At 32.7% G+C, this 20,057-nt stretch overlaps 1 protein-coding gene across 2 annotated transcripts; it reads right to left on the minus strand.

Annotated features, from left to right (window-relative positions):
• Positions 1-4,130: 4,130 nt before the first annotated feature.
• Positions 4,131-12,157, minus strand: LOC124434959 (nephrocystin-3-like). Of its 2 annotated transcripts, XM_046984915.1 has the most exons (4): positions 12,023-12,157; positions 6,964-9,321; positions 5,238-5,309; positions 4,131-5,119 (listed from the first exon to the last, which is right to left on the minus strand). In XM_046984915.1, exon 2 carries the CDS (start codon positions 9,280-9,282, stop codon positions 7,333-7,335), a length of 1,950 nt encoding a protein of 649 aa, XP_046840871.1. In that variant the 5' UTR covers positions 9,283-9,321; positions 12,023-12,157; the 3' UTR covers positions 4,131-5,119; positions 5,238-5,309; positions 6,964-7,332. The 2 variants fall into 2 exon arrangements, with proteins under 2 accessions (XP_046840871.1, XP_046840872.1); XM_046984916.1 differs by lacking the exon at positions 5,238-5,309.
• Between the last annotated feature and the right edge of the window lie 7,900 nt (positions 12,158-20,057).

The following is a 20,057-nucleotide window of genomic DNA, read 5'->3' on the forward strand; positions in this document are numbered from 1 at the left end:
GCAGCCTCTCGAGGCTTAAGCACACGCTTAATCAATAATATCCCTTTAAAATTAGCATGCGTTTACTTTGTAATCACATGGTTACGGAGGGCATTAGACTGAAGTGAACCTTGCTTTGCAAATACATATTGTATTTTCATTATTGTTGAAGTTGATGGTTCATTACTGGTTTTCCCAAGTAAGTGACAGGAAAGTTTCTCACGTGAGGGAAAGACGATTTCTGTTAGCACTCAACGACATAAATTGTGGGGCACTAAGGTTTGTAATAACGCAAGTTTGGAAATCTTGAACTATAGGTCGACAGATTTACTCATGTCTGAATCTGATGAATTAACGATGTAACAACAGTGGAGCAAGAGGACTTTCGACTTGGTAAACTTGCCCTCGAAGTATTATGGGTTTTAAAGGACTTGCCGAAGACATCATACTATTGATCGTTTTCATTTGGCAGAATTGAAAATGATTCAGCCGTGAAAAAGTTAAGATTCAAGCTGAAGCAGTTTCTACATGCCGAAAATAAAATTTGAAAACAATATAGGCGTATTGTCTTATTGATGAGGGATATTTAGTCTAATAGTCCCTAATGAATATATTGATGAGGAATATTTAGTCAAGCGTCCGAAATGAATATATTGATGAGGAAAATTCGTCACTAAACGTCCCTGTAATAACAAAAGATCGCGAGGCAACAATGTGATTAAATAGAAAACGTTCAGTAAAATAAAACGGAGTTTTTGAAAAGCCACACGAATGGTCATGCTCGTGAACGAATGTTTAAGAGCAACATTTAAACAAGTTTGTTGTCCTTACATGACATCTTTAACTCAGTCATTTACGACAAAAAGAAAAGAGAGATTTAGTAAACATGAAGTTGTGAAAATGATGTGAATGCGGATGTGTTGATAACCATTTTCACAACATCCTCGGTGGTACGTTGTAGTTAAATATATCTGTTGTCATTACAACAATACATTTCATCCACAATTTAAGCTCGTGTGTTTATGATTTCACTGTTATGAAATCGTAGAAAACATGTTCATATAACCAAACCTTAATTGAAGTACGTTTTTTAACAGTTATTGAGCCTTTCTTTTCTTTAGCTAACAAACGTAGCCATAACGCTTCCTCCATTAACTCCTCATGTTTCTGCCACTGCAAGATAATCTTCTTGGGGGGCTTTGATTTAGAACGCTTGTATTCTAACACTTTTTTTAGATGGTATAGTGGTTAGTCTTACAGTGACCATGGTCCTTTTATAAACACGTTGCGACTTGTATGGCTTTATTGACTACACTTCCTTGTTATAAAGAATATTTTAACCATGTAGCTGATTGTGTGTTCAATGTGCGTAACGATAGTCCTCTGAGGATAAGGAACTTGCATTAAGCTAAATGAATAAACTAACGGGTAGAGCATGATCCTCACTTGTGAAATAAACATATGCATATTATTCTGTTTATGTTCATGCTTATGTTTTTGTTGCAAGTGAGGACCATTTAAATGTCGTTCTCAATAACGTAATTGAACATTCTTTCGTAAACACTGAAATTAATACGGTGTTTCTAAAAGTCCTCCAGCTTAATGATTGCTTCTGCATTTATACGAAAATATGTTTACAGTTAAAGCAACAATTTGAAATTTTAGCTACTCACCAAAATCAACAAAGTTATGAAGTTGTTTTACGAATAATGGAAAAAACATTTAATTTAACCGAAAAAACAAAATTTATCAAGCTAATAAAATATATATTTACGAGGAGATTACATTTAACTATGGTCTGCTTAGTTGAATAGCAAAATAATCGTTTTACCTGCTCTTTAACAGCATTTTATATGTAGGCCACTAGATTGGCAAAAATGGTTTGTTAAGAGAGGTTTGTAAAAAAATTTATGTAGCTATGTATTTACATTGGAAAATAATTATTATAGTAACCACGACATTACATTATTAACAAAAGAAGAATGTTATTTCATAACATACAAATAAAAAATTTACTTTTCCTTGTAGAATTAATTTTAACCATACTTAGTTTATAAAAAAAGAACGATGTATGAAAAATATAGTATTGCAAATGTCTCAATGCCTGTCACTATTGTAAGCCCACTGTTGCATGCATAAAACATTGTCAGATACGAGCACGCATTACTATCTTTGTTTTAAGCAATAAATCGCTTCTTTTCCTGAAAATTGCATATAATTTGTGACCAAAAAGATTCACAACAATGAACGTGTGGGATTATCATCGTATTTGATATATCAGGTTTATAGATTAGATGGATAAGTAAATTTACATTTTATTCGTTCTGAGCATTTCATTTAGGTTCAAGACAGCCTATGCTTATCATATTTCGAACATTTCATCAGTTGAATTCGAAACACTGGTTCATACTCTAGTTTGTTTCATTTAAAAAATGTAGCACTGCTACCGTTCTTACTTGCTCTTTTTTCATTTAAAAAATGTAGCACTGCTACCTCTCTTACTTGCTCTTACTTGCTCTTAAATAATTAACCTGAGTTAACTAATAATAACAAAACTTTTTAAACTATTTCAAATAAAATATTTTAAACTATTTCAAATAATTAACCTGAGTTAACTAATAATAACAAAACTTTTTAAACTATTTCAAATAAATCAAAGAAACATTTTTTTTTAAAAAAGGTTCCTTATTTACTTTATCACAATGATAAAATAAAAGAATAATTCTACAACAAACAAAATTAAATCTCTCTTTGAGCAATATCAAATATCTCAACTGATTGATGTAGGAACGAAAATTGCAATGATAATATGTAGGTTGATTTATTTGCTAATACGAACAAAAAAATGATCACTTCAATACATAACAAGAAAAAAAGTAAGAACGATTTTAACCAACAATTGCAAAAGAAGTTGTGCAAAATCAGAAGAATTATTATATGTCAAATCTGACTTTTGATGCGAAAAGCATCATTTAACGACGCTGCTACTGGATTGTATACACTGAAATAAGTACACATGCATAAACACAGAGAAAAATATTCAATGTACTGTTTGTAGTGGTCCCAATAAACACAAAAAAGCATTTGTCAACGCTTAAAATTTTACAATTTTTAAAATTCTGATTTACGAATACCGTGGTTTTTAAATTCTGTTTAAAGAAAAATACCACGTAGAAAGCACCTTGTCATTAACGAAAAAAGTGAAAGAAAAATTTTTAGAAGCATAAACTATTTTTAAATTGGTGAATTAGTAGGAGTAAATACATGATTTTTTCTTTCCGTATTTTTAAATCCTGAAATTTTTTTACTTTGATCATACATGAGGATAACAAAAAATTCAACTATGACTTCTTATGATTATTAGTATTATTTACAAACATTTTTACGTGAAACATTTCGACAATGCTAAACAAGTACACATACAGTACCTTGGTCACTTTTTTGAGTGTCACATAAAGTTACTTTGTACGACGCATCAGCAACATTATTTGTCGCAAATCTACAACATAATAAGCATTATTTAGTGACAATGGCATAGCCATGAAAAACGGTAACTCCCGCTTACCCATGTCGAGGGAGTTACTGTTTATGTTACTAGTTTACTATTTATGTTTGTAAATGTAGATCGTCCAGGTTGGTATAGTCCTGAGAAGGACTGTTTTTGTTGTTGTTCACTGACGTTTCGACAACCTTAGCGGTAGTCATCTTCAAAGTCAAATGAGGAGTAAACGTCAGGTTAGCCGTATTTGTTATCTGGTTCTTACGTCATTGTATTGTGTGTACAGGAAATGTGTGTTATCTGGTTCTTACGTAATTGTATTGTGTGTACAAGAAATGTGTGTTATCTGGTTCTTACGTCATTGTATTGTGTGTACAGGAAATGTGTTACGTTTTGCAAGCAACGTCAGACGCATACGCCAAAATACGGTTAACCTGACGTTTACTCCTCATTTGACTCTGAACAACAACAAAAACAGTCCTTCTCAGGACTATACCAACCTGGACGATCTACATTTACAAACATGTAACGATACTCCCGGGTTCAAACCATTTACTTTACTATTAATATTACTTGTTAAAATTTTGAAATCCAGAACTTGGAAACAGCATTTCCTGCGATTTTGAGGGTGAATTATTTGTTGTACAATAAGTTATAAAACACGTTTTATTAGCTGCATTCAACACAGAAAATTAATAGAGCTGAATATACATATTTAGAAAATAGATTACATTTATTGAATTACAAGATTTAAATTGCAAAATTTTCGTTTTGCTTCTCTTTCATAAGAGCTTTTTACTTGTACGCCACTAGTTAGGTTTGTAAAAAATGTATGACTATTTATTCGTATTAAAAAATTATTGTAGTAATTATAAGTCATGCATTTATAGCAAAAGAACTTAAAGAACGATGTCATCTCATAATATACAAATAAGATATTTCATATTTTTTCATAGAGGTAATTATACTCATATAGCGTGTATAAAAAAGAAGACCTTCAGAAAATATTGCAGTATGGTTTCAATACCTATCACTATACTAAGCCCACTGGTGTATACAATATCGTCAGCTACGTACACATATTACTTTCTTTGTAACAAGCATTTCAAAACAAAACATTTTCTGTTCCTAGAATTTGCATGTAATTTATAACAAAATAAAAATTTACAACAATGAACCAGTAGGATAAGCATAGTGATCATGCATTGAAATTTTACAGTAGGTTAATTTAAGGTTTGATACATCATGTATAAACGATCGATAACTATATTTACATTTTTTATTCTGAGTATCAAGGCAATCTATGCTTATCAAATGTTGTTGACTTTGCAAATGTTGCAAGGGCTGGATCCTTATGTATGTTTTAACTTCTTTTTAAAAAAGACTGTGTATGGTATAATTGGTTCAGTGGGGACAAGTAGCAAGGCTTCACGTGCCGTCTCTGATTTCGACTGATTGCTACAACACGCGCAACACTTCCAAACTTCCAGCCCGAGTTTGGATCGCCCTGGCGCGAAAAGATATGATGATGATGATGAATTGGTTCAGTTAAAAGTTTGTATTGCTTTGTTTTATCTCTTGTATTTCACTGTGGTATCTCATTGTTGAACACATTTTCTCATGAAGTAGTTTTGATTGTATCTGAAAATAAGCGAATATTGCTCTCATTAATTATTCTTTTAAAAAAATTTCATTTATTGGTATTATCTACAAAATTAGTCAATGAAACGTTTAGACAATGCTAAACAAGTACAGATACCATGTTCACTTTCTTGAGCGCCACGTAAAGTTACTTTTTACACAGCATCAGCAACATCATTTGTGGGCAAATCTACAACATAACAACGAAAATCATTTAATGATAAGCATAAGACATACAGTACTGTGGAAAATGCTCAACATTATTTTTTATAAAGTGAATGGTTTGAACCAGGAAGTATCGTAACATGTCTGAGGATGAAGATCGCCCAGGCTAGTAGAGTCCTGAGAAAGACTGTTGGTATTGATGTAGATTGACGTTTCGACAACCTTAGCGGTAGTCATTTGACTCTGAAGATGACTACCGCTAAGGTTGTCGAAACGTCAGTCTTTATCAATACCTACTGTCCTTCTCAGGACTCTAAAAATCTGGACGATCTTCATCCACAAACATATTATTTTTTATGCTCAGTTGAGAACAAATGATGTGTTAACATGAAATGCAGAGTGTCCATATGCACAGTCGAGTCTAATGTATAACTAACATATATTAAAAAATATATATATATTTCCGCTTTCCAGTTTAAATAAAAATATTCTGACAAACTAAAATAGAGTGGAAAAGAGGGAAAAAGAGAAGGAATTTGATAGAAAAGCCTGGTTAGAGGAACAAAAGAAAAAAGTGCTGTTTTCAGATAAAACAGTTTTTGAACTTATCACTGAAGAGATAACAATTGTCAAAAGAGTAAAAGAGAGCCAGCTCCCCCAAATGTCTTTTTCCCAGAGTAAGCATAATGAGAAAAAATCATGGCTCATTTGTTGCAGTCTTCTGCAAGATAGGAGAAATAAGCGTGGTGAAAATTTCATTTTCCTTTAGAATAGTGCCGCATGCCATAGAGGATACAACATTAACTCTACGCATACAAGGAAAAGAGTTTCTGTTTGTCGCCATCCATTGCAAATACCTTGACCTAGGCCTTGTAAACATATGGGGAAAGAATGAAAGAATTTTAAGCAAGCCATGCAAGAGACTATACCAACTAAAAACTAAAGGACATTTTTAATATTGAATAATATCAATAGTCATAAAACATACAGCCTGGTGATATCAATCATGTATCGCAGTGAAACAGGAACTGCTACTCGTCATATCAGTAACAATTACTGAGAAATGTCGAAGCTACTACCTGTATTAATACGTGAAGTTTAATGGCTTGATGCATTTCTTAAATTAACAAGGGTAATAATACAACCGTCTGGACTTCAAAAACTCGCCTTTCTTACTAAATTTCATTCATTTAAAAAATGTCCTAAAACTTTTACAATGTACAATCATATACTGGTAGCAAAGTAAAGTATGAAAACTCGTTTCTTAGGTATATGCTCTCGAATAAGTATAAATGTTTAAAATATTTTGTGTTCAACGTAAGACATACTTTAAGTACTTTTACTTCAAGTGTTTTGTTTAACAAGAACTTCCACACGTCAGACAATGGTGTTTGTGATATTGTATTACGATTGCTTGTATATTTCATACTTAATTTTAAAGAAAATTTCAAATTCGTACTTGACTTTATCAAGTAGCTACTTAAAAATGTGGAAATCTTTTACTGTTTGACAACGGCTCTCAACGACAAAGTAAAAAATAAAAACCCTGAAATGTTCGCATAATTTCAAAAAACATTTTACACCTTTTAATTTTATCGTAAATGATATGAAAGTTTGCAAGCCCAATTATAAAATTTCTTAGATTATCACATTCTAAAATTCAAATAAACAACACGTACCACAATAGTTGTTTGGAGACACGGCGACATTAACATCATGCGGTCTTGCTAAGTTATTTTGAGCTTTGTCATGGAATTCTTCAGCTTCATCATCTTCCAAAATTGTACCAAAATGGTTCAATGAATTAGTAGTATCAGCATGACGTGGACCAAATGATTTTTTCTGAATTTCCAGCGCTTCTTCATAAAACTCTTTGGCCTTGTCATATTCTCCAGTTTTCTTGTAAACTAAACTAAGACTTTTTAAAGTCTCAGCAATATCAACATGATCTGACCCTAAAGATTTTTTACGAATTTCCAGAGCTTTGTCATAAAATCCTTTCGCTTTTTCATATTTACCAGTTTTCAAATATACATTACCAAGATGGTTTAAAACATTACCAGCTTGAAAATGATCTGTACGTAATGATTTTCACAAAATTCCAGTGATTCTGCATTGCATTCATTAGCTTTGTTATACTTGCGATAATGCACAATATCCAAACAGTTTAAGGACTTTACACCAACATTATCTGAACTTAATTCTTTTTTACGAATGTCAAGAGCTTTTTCGTAGAATTGTTTGGCCTTTTTATATTTTCCCACCTCCTCATATACTAAACCAAGACTTTCTAAAGGCTCAGCAACAGCAAAATGATCTGGACCTAAAAAATATTTACGAATTTCTATGGCTGTTTTGAGACACTCTTTAGCTTTTTCGTATTTTCCACTTTTCAAATAGACATCACCAAGGTTGTTTAAAATTTTAGTTATTTGAACGTAGTCTGTACCTAAAGAATTCTTACAAATTTCTAAGGCTTTTTCATAAAACTCTTCAGCTTTGTCATATTCTCCAGTTTTAGAATAGACATTGCCAAGATTGTTTAAAACAGTAGCGACGTAAACATCATTAGGATGTAGTAATTTTTTACGAATTTCTAATGATTTTTCATAACCGTCTTTAGCTTTGTCATACTCGCCATTGGTATAACACACATTAGCAAAACTGATTAAAGACTGAGCAACGTCAACATGTTCTAAACCTAAAGATGTTTTACGAATTTCCAGAGCTTTTTCATGAAACTCTTTGGCTTTATTATTTTCTCCTGTTTTAAAATAGATATTACCAAGATTGTTTAAAATCGTAGCGATGTAAACATGATCTGGACGTAATGATGTTTTACGAATTTCTAGCGATTCTTTATAACATTCTTTAGCTTTATCAAATTCACAATTGATATAATGCACATTACCAACACTGTTCAAAGACTTGGCAACATCAACGTGATCTGAACCTAAATACTTTTTACGAATATTCAGGTTTTTCTCATGAAACTCTTTAGCTTTGTCATATCGGCCAGTTTTCCAATAGACATCACCAAGGTTCTTCAAAATTTTAGCGACTTGAACATGATGTAGATCTATTGATTTTTCATAAATTCTTAGAGCTTCTTTAAGAAACTTATTAGCTTTGTCATGTTCTCTAGTATTTTCATACAACACACCAATGTTTTTAAAAGACAAAGCAGTATCAAAATGATCTGCCTGTAATGTTTTTTTACGAATTCTTAGAGCTTTTGCATGAGACTCTTTAGCTTTTTTATATTCTCCAGCTTTCAAATATACATTGCCAAGGTTGTTTAAAACAGTGGCGACTTGAGCATGATCATGACGTAATAATTTATTAAAAATTTTTTGTGATTCTTCAAAACATTGTTTAGCTTTGTCATACTCGCCATTGGTATAACACACTACACCAACTCTGTTTAAAGACTGAGCAACATGAACATGATCTGGACCCAGAGAAGTTTTACGAATTTCTAGAGCTTTTTCTTGAATTTCCTTTGCGTTGCCATAGTCTTCAGTTTTAAAATAGACATCACCAAGATTGATTAAAACTTCAGCTACTTGAGCATGATCGGTACCAAATGAATTTTTATAAATTCTTATGGACTCTTCAAAACATTCTTTCGCTTTGTCATACTCGTCCTTGCTATAATACACTACACCAATTTTGTTTAACGACTGAGCAACATCAACATGATCTGGATCTAGAAACCTTTTACGAATGTCTAGAGCTTTTTCTTGAAGTTCCTTTGCTTTGTCATAACCTCCACTTTTAAAGTAAACATCACCAAGATTGGTTAAAATATCAGTTAATTCAACATGATCCGGACCTAATGAATTCTTACGAATTTTTAGTGATTTTTCGTAACATTCTTTAGCTTTGTCATATTTGCCATTCTTATAATACTGTACACCAAGATTGTTTAAAATTTCAGCATCATCAGTATCATCCTGATGTAGTGGTATTTTTTGGAAATATTGACGCTTTTTCATGACATCAATAATTGTTTAAGCTTGCCATGTTTTCCGACACTATGAAAGAAGATACCAAGATTAATTAATAAATCACCAACATTAAAAAACATGACTTAATTGTGATATTATCGTTACGACACGAAAAATTGTTTGCATTTCAAAGATAAACTTTGCAGAGCAATGGAAAATATGGGAAAAAAGTCGCGTGTCGCGGGTAAAGTCGCAGGTCTAAAAAACACTTTTTTGCATGGAAGAGTTTGAAAGCAGTCGATGTTAAATTCTCCAGAATTATTAACTTCGTTATTTCTATGCATGCCCACTTGAATGTTCTTTATGAATCGACGTTCTCTGCAGTCAACATTAAAATACGTCACTGGTGCTTTGGATAATTAAGATTTGTGTAATTGTGTCTTTTATAACTATCATACATGTGTTGGATTTAAACTTTAAAGAACTTTATTGCTGTAATCGTGCATATAGTTGTGTGCTTACCAACCGTCAACAAGTCAAGGAATTACTCGTGTACAACTAGACATGTTGTTAAAAACTTAACATGACACTTAGAAGATATTGAATAGCATTGCTAAATGTAAAAATTCGTATGCATTGGAAATTGAATTACTTAGAGTTATAAGAGAAACGCAACTTTCCAATAGTCGGTAAGTGTAAGTTATACTTATGATACACACAATGTATCAAGTATGTAAATTCTATAATTAGAGGCTGCAAAGTTGAGGACATTATCGTTGAAAACTCCGTACATCCTCTTCAAGTTGTAAACACATTTCGTTTAGGATCATAATTCATAAGCTATGGATAGATGATATAAGTAAAACCGCGGCTTCCATTTTTCCTTGCGCACGATTGGAAAGTTTCTTTTACTTAGCAATAATATATTTTATATCCATTACATGAGTTGTATACAAATAAATCCTGAATTACTGGCTAATATTTGTTATGACTGTGCTATGCACTTAGAGCCAGTGTCTGTAAGATACACGTTCTCTGTTGTCAATAGAAATACCTCATAAGCGTTGCGTAAAATCCTGATTCATAGGCAATGTGTCTTTGTTCTATGTATCCAAATATAATGTTGATATAAATACGTGAAAATAAATCCACTAATCACTATCGAAAACATAGTTAGCTTTTCATTCCAAGCATCACTAACCATTTAAGATTCATTTGGATACAACTCTTTCAATGGTAATGAAGAACTTAGTTGCTTGAGAAAAGCAAATTTATAATCGTGAGAAAGTGCAAGTTACACATATAAATAAACCCTATTTTATAATTTATGAACTGGGTTTGACAACTTTAATACTAAGAGAATTTAACGACCCTCGTAACTAATAATAATTCCGTAACTAATAATAATTCCTCGTAACTAATAAATAATTAATAACGCATCGTTTTGTATATTTCGATAAGTATAACAAACACAAATCTCAAATATCCAAAGCACAGGTGACATATTTTAATGTTGACAGCAGAGAGCGTTGATCATAGAGCACATTCAAGTGAGCATACATAGAAATAAAGAATTCCTGAGAATTTAACATCCACTTCTTTCAAACTTTTACATGCAAAAAAAGTGTTTTTTAGACACGCGACTTTACCCGCGACACGCGACTTTTACCTGCGACACGCGACTTTTTACCTGCGACCCGCGACCCGCGACAGTTAGATACACTCTGCTATTTCGTATTTTGGTCTGTCAGAAAATAATCTGTAAACTCCGCATCTGATATCGGAAGCTCAAAACAAGAGGTAAACACAACTTACACAAGCGTGCAAAATATTAACGTGAGACTCATTGTCACTCATTTGTCATGAAATTAGTGACATTAGTGAGCATAAATCCTTTACGCATGAAAAAAGATTTTGCCGTCTAGCGAAATACTTTAAACACAAAGTATTTTTTGGTGAATATGAGCGAAAGGAATGGTAGAACTTGACGTAAAATTTTTAAGGAATTTTTAATTTACTTTCTAGAATACATTGTTAATATAGCAAAATTTACAATGTTAATTAGGCATTTCGGAGTATTCAAGCTTTCTAATGATTTCAATTTTATATAGAGAGTCAAGTAGTTTGAAAATCTAAACCTCTAAGACAGAGTATAAAAAATAACTGTATCTTCATTGAATACTAATATATATTTCATCTTACACTGTTACTCTCTTCAACTATATCTTTTCTATGTATAAAACGTTTTCGATTAAAATAAAAGACCTTGGCATCAGTTAGCAATTCCCTGTAACAGGAAGTTTTTCATTCATATAGAATTACACAAACGGCAAACCATGAATAATAAGTATTTGTTAAATTCTCCATATCGAAATAGAGTTCTTTATAGATCTATCATCTTACGAGTTTAAAAGATCACAAATGTTTAGTTTGTCTTTATAAATACTGCGATTTCAAATTTTCAAAGAAAAAATCACGTTATAGTTTAAAAAAATATAGCACATTAATCTTGAAATAATTATATTGATTCCGTGCTGGAAAAAAATTGTATCAATTGCTCATGTACACATACCTAAATTTTATAACTCAGCACGCGCTTTAAAAAAAGATAACTAATTGCTACTTGTAAAGTAACTGGTACAGCCTACAGGTTTTCTAAAGTATAGTTAACGATAACTTTGTAATGTTTGAGTAAATTGCTAAATGCTTTGCATCACTAATGAAATACATTGAGACGTTTATACATCGTAAACCTGCATGATTTTTGTTCATTGTTTATGTAACGTACCTTTAGCTAGCGGCGATTTAAACGGTCTTGTTTTTAGAATATGACTTATCTGATATCCAAGCAAGATAGAAACATCCTTGGAAGATAAACGGCAGAAGCATCAATTGGCGATATGTGACAAATTAACTTGCGCAACGGAATTTGAAGCATCTTTGGAATTGTTATGATAAGAATGATACACTTTATGATTTCTATTCAGCTGATGTTTATAACACATATTTTAACTCTATCGTAGCAAAGACATGTATGGGGTGTAAAAGAAGGACAACTTTCATATTCTGCATTGCATTTTCCTTAAGATTTTTGCCCACTGGGAATTTAAAATGGCTTATAATCGTACAGTTGAAATGCAAATAGTCACGAAGATATGTATTCTGAAATGCCAAAGGCCATACATCTTTTATGATGTAAAACAAAGCAGATATTATGAATATTAAATGCTGTCTTTTTTCACAAACCCTGTATGTTTATAAAGAATGTTTCATTTTGCTATGCATTTATCATAAAATTGTTTGCTGTGAGAACTATTTAAAACGTTTCGTCTTTTCTCTTGGCTGTTTTTGTATACTTCAATAGCACAGCAAGAGTACACGCTGCCCTAATTTAAGCAATAGTATTCATATTATATTTATTGCAATACGTTAAACTCTTCAACCATTTATTACATTTCAAAGAACTATAGGCAAAGCAAAGCATTTAAACTTGAAAATAGTAAGTAAATTTCTTTCAAATTATTGACATCAAAACATGTCAGCGTGAGACAATCATTACTTGCTGGATATTAATATCAAAAGACGTAAAAATATGCTGACTAAAACATTTTACTACTCAAGTTATTCGAATCTTTCTAAATAACAATGAATGAATTTGTAAATATAGCCTCAAGTTTAATTCAAACATGAAAGTGAATTTTGAAAAAAATCGTGACCCCGTTTAGCTACTTTGACGGTGATGATATGCTTCATTATGGTAATACGTGTACAGATGTAAAAAAGATTATTTGATAACTGTTTTTGTGCATTATAGCTTGTTTTTCATCGTCTGTCGAGACTGAACATAAACTCCGATTTTCTATTTTCAAATTGGGCAGATGAAAAAAATTCATAGCACCACTAATAACATTGAGGGCAACGTTTGATACACATTATCAGATACACTGTTCTGTTTAATGCAAAAGTCATTTGACTAGATGGCTAACTTCAAGAATGTTATACTAAGGCTTATCGTTGGTACTGATCACCAAGTGGACCATTTTGACTGGTCACCAAATGGACCTTGATCTTCTCCAATGAGGATCGAAACAAGCAAAAGGACAATCATTCTATAAATATCAAACATGAACAATAAATTTCATTCTGACGACTTAACATGAAAGGGGGGAAAAAATGCACATATTTCTCTACCTTTGTTTCTTTCTTTATGTCTACCTTGGTTTTGATCTTTATGTGTACTGCTGTGTCTGCGTGTGTACTGTTTTGTCCAAAATTTTTCTACGTTTGTTTTAAATTTTGTCTACTTTTGCGTCAAATCGTATCTTTAATTTTATGTGTTACTTTTGTCTACTTTTCTGTCAAAATCTTTGCTTACCTATATGTCATCCATAATGTTTAACCTTGTGTCTACTGTTAAAGCCTACCTTGGTGCACTCTTGTCTACAATTTCTCCTACTTTCATGCTTACCTTTGTGTCTTCCTTCATATGTACTTTTATAATGTTCCTTTATGCCTTATTTTTGTGTGCCTTTTGTGTACGGTCTATCTAAGTGACCACTTTTATGTCTACTTATTGTGTCTACCTTTGCAGCTAACTTTGTGTCTACCTTTTTGTTTACCTAGTTGTATAGCTTTATGTTTAATTCATCTTCATGCATTCATATATTTCATCTATCAACACTCTCCAATATAAGCTGCCATCATGTTTATAACGACATCAGATGGTGTCCTATGTGAATCTGCATTAATGATCTATCGATACTCTTTACAAGTTCATGCGTACATGAAAAGGTTGCAGCTAAATGAATGAGTAGAAGTGAAATGTACGTAGTTGGCAAATAAGAATTACAAATAAGTAGCTACACAAATATGAAAGACATTAGCTTACCCAGCCTGCAATTTTCATTTATTAGCATTTATGATTTATCTCTTCTAAATTAGTTTTCCTATACTCAGTAAGCACAGAAATATTTACAGAATTAAAGTAAATCTTTAGACCATTTGCTTATCTTTATTGGCACAGGCAAATCTTCAGTTACCTGCAATAGGTGAAAACACAGTCAAAGAACCAATTCCAGAATACATGTTGTCAAATCCACCAGCTTTCCAAGCTATTCCTAATTCCAAAAAGCTTAAAATTTGATTAAAGAAGCATAACCATCAGAGAAAAATTTGTTCGACGAGTTTATTCAGCTTTTGATTAAAAAAAGTTATTCAGAAAGAAAGGTACGGAATATTTTATCACGTTTTTCATTGAACAAACATCCTTAATAACTTTGATTCAGATTTTTCGTGCAAGGACTGCGGAAGATTGGTAATGGGGATGGTGGTTACAAACACATTCATATTCTACAAAATGTAATTGATTTTAGTCTAAAACTATTGAATTAGAAGATACATGAATGAGTATTAGTTGTACACAGTTATCGATCATCTGTGAATATTGTAAAGTGTCCAATTCCGCAGAGGAGGAATTATCAGCTTGAAGATATTGAACTGGAGCTCGATATCTGCAAGGATTTTCAATTCGCTGTGAAAGCATCTGTTCTCTGAAACTACCAACTCAATTTTGGCACTACTTCATGTAAACTTGTTTTGGAGCTTGAAAATCTCAGCATTGTTAAGGCAAGAGTGTCGGACATAATTTGTACATAAGATTAAGTTAAGGATTTACGATCAAAGTGTCCAAAAAAACGGAACCCCTCAAATAATTGTGTATGAATTAATATGAAAGATTCACAAAATAATTTAGTCTACATTAGCTATTTGTTTCGCCTGGATAATTAAGGCCCTGTTTACATGAGACCGGAACAAAGTCAAACCGGAATGAAAATCAGAATTTGTTGCATGTTTACATGGGACCGGCACGAAATCACGAAAAATCCTTATTCGTGTAATGCCTCATTTGCAGGATAGTTTTGCACTTGCTATTCATTTTGTTTTTGTAATTTGTTTTTGTTGGAATGCGTTATTGCCATTTCAGACCAATCTGAAAGTTAATTTGAGTTTACATTAATTGATACCGGTTTCAATTCATACAGTTCTTAACTCAGTCGGATCGGTTCAGCAGGCGGTATGACTTCAGACCGCTTTGAGTCATTTTCGTAACGGTCCCATGTAAACATCTATTATAAATAATACTATAATCAAAATGATCTGGTACCGCTTTGACTTCATTCCGGTTTCATGAAAACAGGGCCTAGGTTATGCACGTTACTGTTTACTGTGTTCGTTGCAACTATTGGAAACCATCATGAAGTCTTTCATTACAAAGTAATGACGTCAGGTTATTGCAGGGATTGGAAACAACTCTAACAAGTGAAAAGCCCCTAAATATCTTGCTGGAATAATGGCGGCCGTTAGGACGCAGTATACTTGAATGAGCCTTCTGTAATTTTTACCTTGTGCTAACTCTGTTCATAAAACTGTTAGCTAAAGTTCATTTAACTGTTTCGAATTACTTTACTATTCATAACAATTATATCGAATGCATAATTAATTATGTGGATTCTTTTTTTTTTGGACGCTCTAAAATTTGTCCATTCAATCACAATTGAATTTCTTGCAAGCTTTGGTACCAAACCTCATAAATTCATCATAAAAACATGTTTTCTTTTATGCAAATTTCCTTTGCATTGGACCAATTGTTGTGACGTCAAATGAGCCATTCAACCTCTACAAGATTTATCTATGAGACTTAGGTTTCATGGGCGATGCTTTTTGGCGTTCGCATGGCCAGCCCGCAAATTTTGTCCTGCTTTGTTAATTTTTCTGTGTTCACTCACAGTAAAATCAACAGATTTCTAAAGAAATGAATTATGCTAATGACCTAAAATTTACATAGCAAGACCAAAACTTGTGGGCTGAATACCCCACTGGCTACACTGACTGTCAACGTCAATCATAACGAAAACAAGAGACTAGAATGAAAAAAAATCGGTTCACTTTCTATAAAGTTTATTATTTTGCACAACCATTCAATATGCCTTTATAAGCCAAGATCTAACAATAAATTTAAAATAATTTGAGGATGTAGAATAAATGTATGAAATGCTTGAATAATGTCCTGAATAGCGCACTGTATATTTTATGTATACGATCCTTTGATTTACATAGTATTTGCTAAGCTTATTACTTGTATTAAGGTACGTTAAATTTTGTGCAAAGCTGTTCCGAAATAGGTGGCAGAAGTCTATTTTGAAAGACATTAACTTTTGTAGAACTTCTTCCCTAAATCTGAGAGCAGGGAACTCTCTAATTTAAGTAGAACTTTGCAAATACTTATTTATGTGTATGTGTTGTGATAGTGTGTTCATAAATAAAACATTTTATTGATCGATCATCTGCAAACACCGAAACATCGAAGTCAAGAATTTTGTCTTTTCAAAAAACTTATCTCTTTAATACTCAGTCCAAAACTAAGTAAAAATAATTGGTTAAACTTACTGTAAAACATGTTGATTGACCATGGCTGGCCAAGTCATTATATAAGAGACACAAACAAAAATTAACAGATTTTAATGAATAACAGAAACAGACACACTTACACTCTTGACTTCCTCTTTATGATCTTCTCGGCCTCCACATCAGAAAAAAGCCTAAAGAACAAGTTAGGGGCAGAACAAAAACAACCAAACATCTACCTACATCTTCTTCTTAATCTTCTCATCCTCTGCATCTGAAGAACACTGAACAACAAGTTAGTGCTATATTGAAACAAACAACGAGCAAACAAATTACAACAAGCACATACCGCTGTGCCAATCTGGATGGATCTGTTGCCACGAATAACTGTAAGAACAATAGTTAAAGTATAATGACGAAAAGCTGTTACTGCTCTTGAATTTTATAAGACAAGTGTTTGCAGAAGATCTGTTAAAATTTCAGTCGAAACTCCTACTTAACAAGGATTTTACAGAATACAGCTGTTAACTACAAATATCTATAGGAAAGGCTCGCTTTCATGCTACATGAACCTACTGTAAGATTTTCAAACAACTTTCTCGGATAAACTTTGTGTTCACTATGTTTTAGAAGTTTATAAAAATTGCTACAACACTCTTCAATGTCATTACTGCGCTCTTAACAGTTACCCTAATTTAACTGGGAAAAATCCCAATTTCATTCGAAGATTATGACAGGTTTCCTCTTTCCCATAGCATTCTCTTTATGATACAGCAATATAGTGCAATATTGAAATGCTTGTTTTTTCATCTGGCTACTTTTCAAATAATGAGACTCTTACTAAAACTTAATAGTTTCTACTGCTTTTTAAACACTGTTATGACATCCCTCAATATTATAGCAGTGCAATTTGTTTAGTTAATATAAAATTTTGCAATACTCTGCCAGCATATTGCAATTCTTTTGTAACTACAGTGGATCTATGGTAATATGGTTTTATTTCAATAATACATGCAAGATCTGAAAGCAAGAGGCACCTCAGTTATAAAATGTTAGCAAGCATTTTAACCGATTTCTGTAACTTTGATAACATTTCAATTAATGTTATTGAGCAGATGCCATGCACTCACACCGTCCCTGTATAAGCCCATAGTATATCTCTGATCAAACTATTTCAAACATCAGCTAGCTGTTATATATAGGCAAGGATGATTAATGTAGACTTAGCAAACATAAAATCAAAGCAATAGTTGATTTTATGTTGTTGATCAATCAAGTAAATAGTATCGAGGATGAAGAAGGATGCTTTATGCATGAACGACAGTCTAATTTTCCATTTTCAACATCTTGACGAAGACTTTGTTGTCTAGAATCATAAAATAGATGAGAAATGAAATTATCGTGTCAAAAGAATAAACATGTCCGTTAAATAAATGACTTTACCTATGACAGTTTTTGATTGGTACTTTAACATGGCTCTTCGATCAAATATTTTAGTAAGTTAAACGCCACAGTTTTGTTTTTCTCGCTGTTTGAGTAAGCTTTACTGCGGTGCCGTCTTCACTCTTCATCTTCTGTGATTAACGAATGCTAATATTAGTATTCACTTTTTGAAACTGAGTTTCTCAGCCGATAGTTGTAGTTGAACGTGTGATTTTGATGTCTATATGAATCAACTTTTACTGCCAAAGTTATACAAAGAAAATATGTTGTCCTTTATCAGACCGTTTTTCAAAAAAACTCATGATAATCGCAACGATTTAACAGATTTTTTCCATTCAACTACAGCGTAACCTTACCATGACTTCTTCAAAATCGTGATTTAGGTATTACCATCACATATATTTAAAAGAAGCAATCCGCGTTAAGACCTTCACAAATATTACTATCACTATCAAAATGCTTTAAACTTGACACAGAACATCTCTTCCTTTCCAAACTTTTCACCAACACAGCGAAAAACTTGCCTTCTCTAGCTAGACATCTTCACTCAACAAATACCAGTCGTATAAAAGGAGGAAAGTTGTTCAAAAATATTAGACTGCTAACACATAAAAAGGAATAAACGCCACCCCATTGAATTTTTGTCTGTCACGCATATATTTCATTACGCTTGTGATTACCATAATGGAGCAATTCAATAGATCGTTTTCACTTGACGTCATAGTCCCCATGTTGGCGCACCAATTGAAAACAATTTAGATAAAGCTCTTGTTTGGAACACCAATATGGCTACTTTATCCATTGTCATTTGAATCCCTGGGGGATGAATAAAAATGATCTATTGCCTTTTTTGAGCTATAATAAAGATATGGCTACCTGTGCCTGCACGGCGAGCTATCAGCTGAGGTAAATTGAAAGTTACTGGTGCTCGTTAGCTCAGGCAATAGCTTGCTGTGTGCGGAGGAATTTTACTGAGTTTTAAGGGTCATGCAACCTTTTCTCGGCTATCAAGCATGTTTGATATTTTTGGCCACGCGAGGTAAAAAACTCACCGTTTGCGTCGAATGTGAGCTAGTTGCTCACATATAACCATATGGGTTACCGCTTCAAACGAATTTATGAGCGAGTACATGTTATACAAATTTAAGTCATTGACAAGCTCTTTGACGCATGGTCAAACTACCATTGAGTGTTTGATGTAAGTTTGCCAGACATTAAAATATAAAAGGCTAAATTTCTTATGAATTAAGAAATCGTAAAGGAATTAAAGCAGACAAGTTAAAAATATTGAAATACTGTACTGTACGGAAAACTATACCGGAATAAAACTACTCTTGACTTGCAACCATTCTCTTGAGATTTACCAAACAATGCTGCTCGCCCACGTCGGCTGGGGCCAGCAATAACACTGATAAAATATTCTTTTGTATCACACCACCAACATGGCTGATTGTAAGTCAAAATTTCCATGTTGACCGTTAAGACATTCTTTATTCTCATAACATTATGAAATTTTTGATTGTATGTAGTTCAGTCGGTAAAAGCATGAATGGGTATTCGTTCATCACTTTGTTTGTTATCGATATTTTTCTGTTTCTTCATGAGATAAAAGGACGCATCACTTTTGGTTCTTTAATTGGTTATATATGAGCATCTAGCTTACATTCAATGCAAACGGCGAGTTTTTGCCTTGCGTGGCCTAAAGTATCAAACATGCTTGATATGCGAGGAAAGATTGCATGAGCCTGAAAACTCAGCAAAATTCATCCGCACATAGCGAGCTATCGCCTGAGCTAACGGGAAAGAGTAACTTTAAGCTCAGCTAGTAGCTCTCGTGTGCTGCATGCTTTATTCTTTGTTGTTATCTGCATAATCAGAGCATACTATTGGTTCGAGTACAATGAAGTACGATACAATATAAAAATGATAAATCTAACAGTCAGAGCAACTTTTCATCTTGGTCATTGTCTCATTAA

This window comes from Xenia sp. Carnegie-2017, unplaced genomic scaffold (assembly GCF_021976095.1).
Source record: "Xenia sp. Carnegie-2017 unplaced genomic scaffold, XeniaSp_v1 HiC_scaffold_14, whole genome shotgun sequence".
NCBI lineage: Eukaryota > Metazoa > Cnidaria > Anthozoa > Malacalcyonacea > Xeniidae > Xenia > Xenia sp. Carnegie-2017.

What these genes read in the sequence shown, in the direction of transcription:
- LOC124434959 (XM_046984916.1), bottom strand. Translation starts at nt 9,282, where the DNA reads ATGAAAAAGCGTCAATATTTCCAAAAAATACCACTACATCAGGATGAT.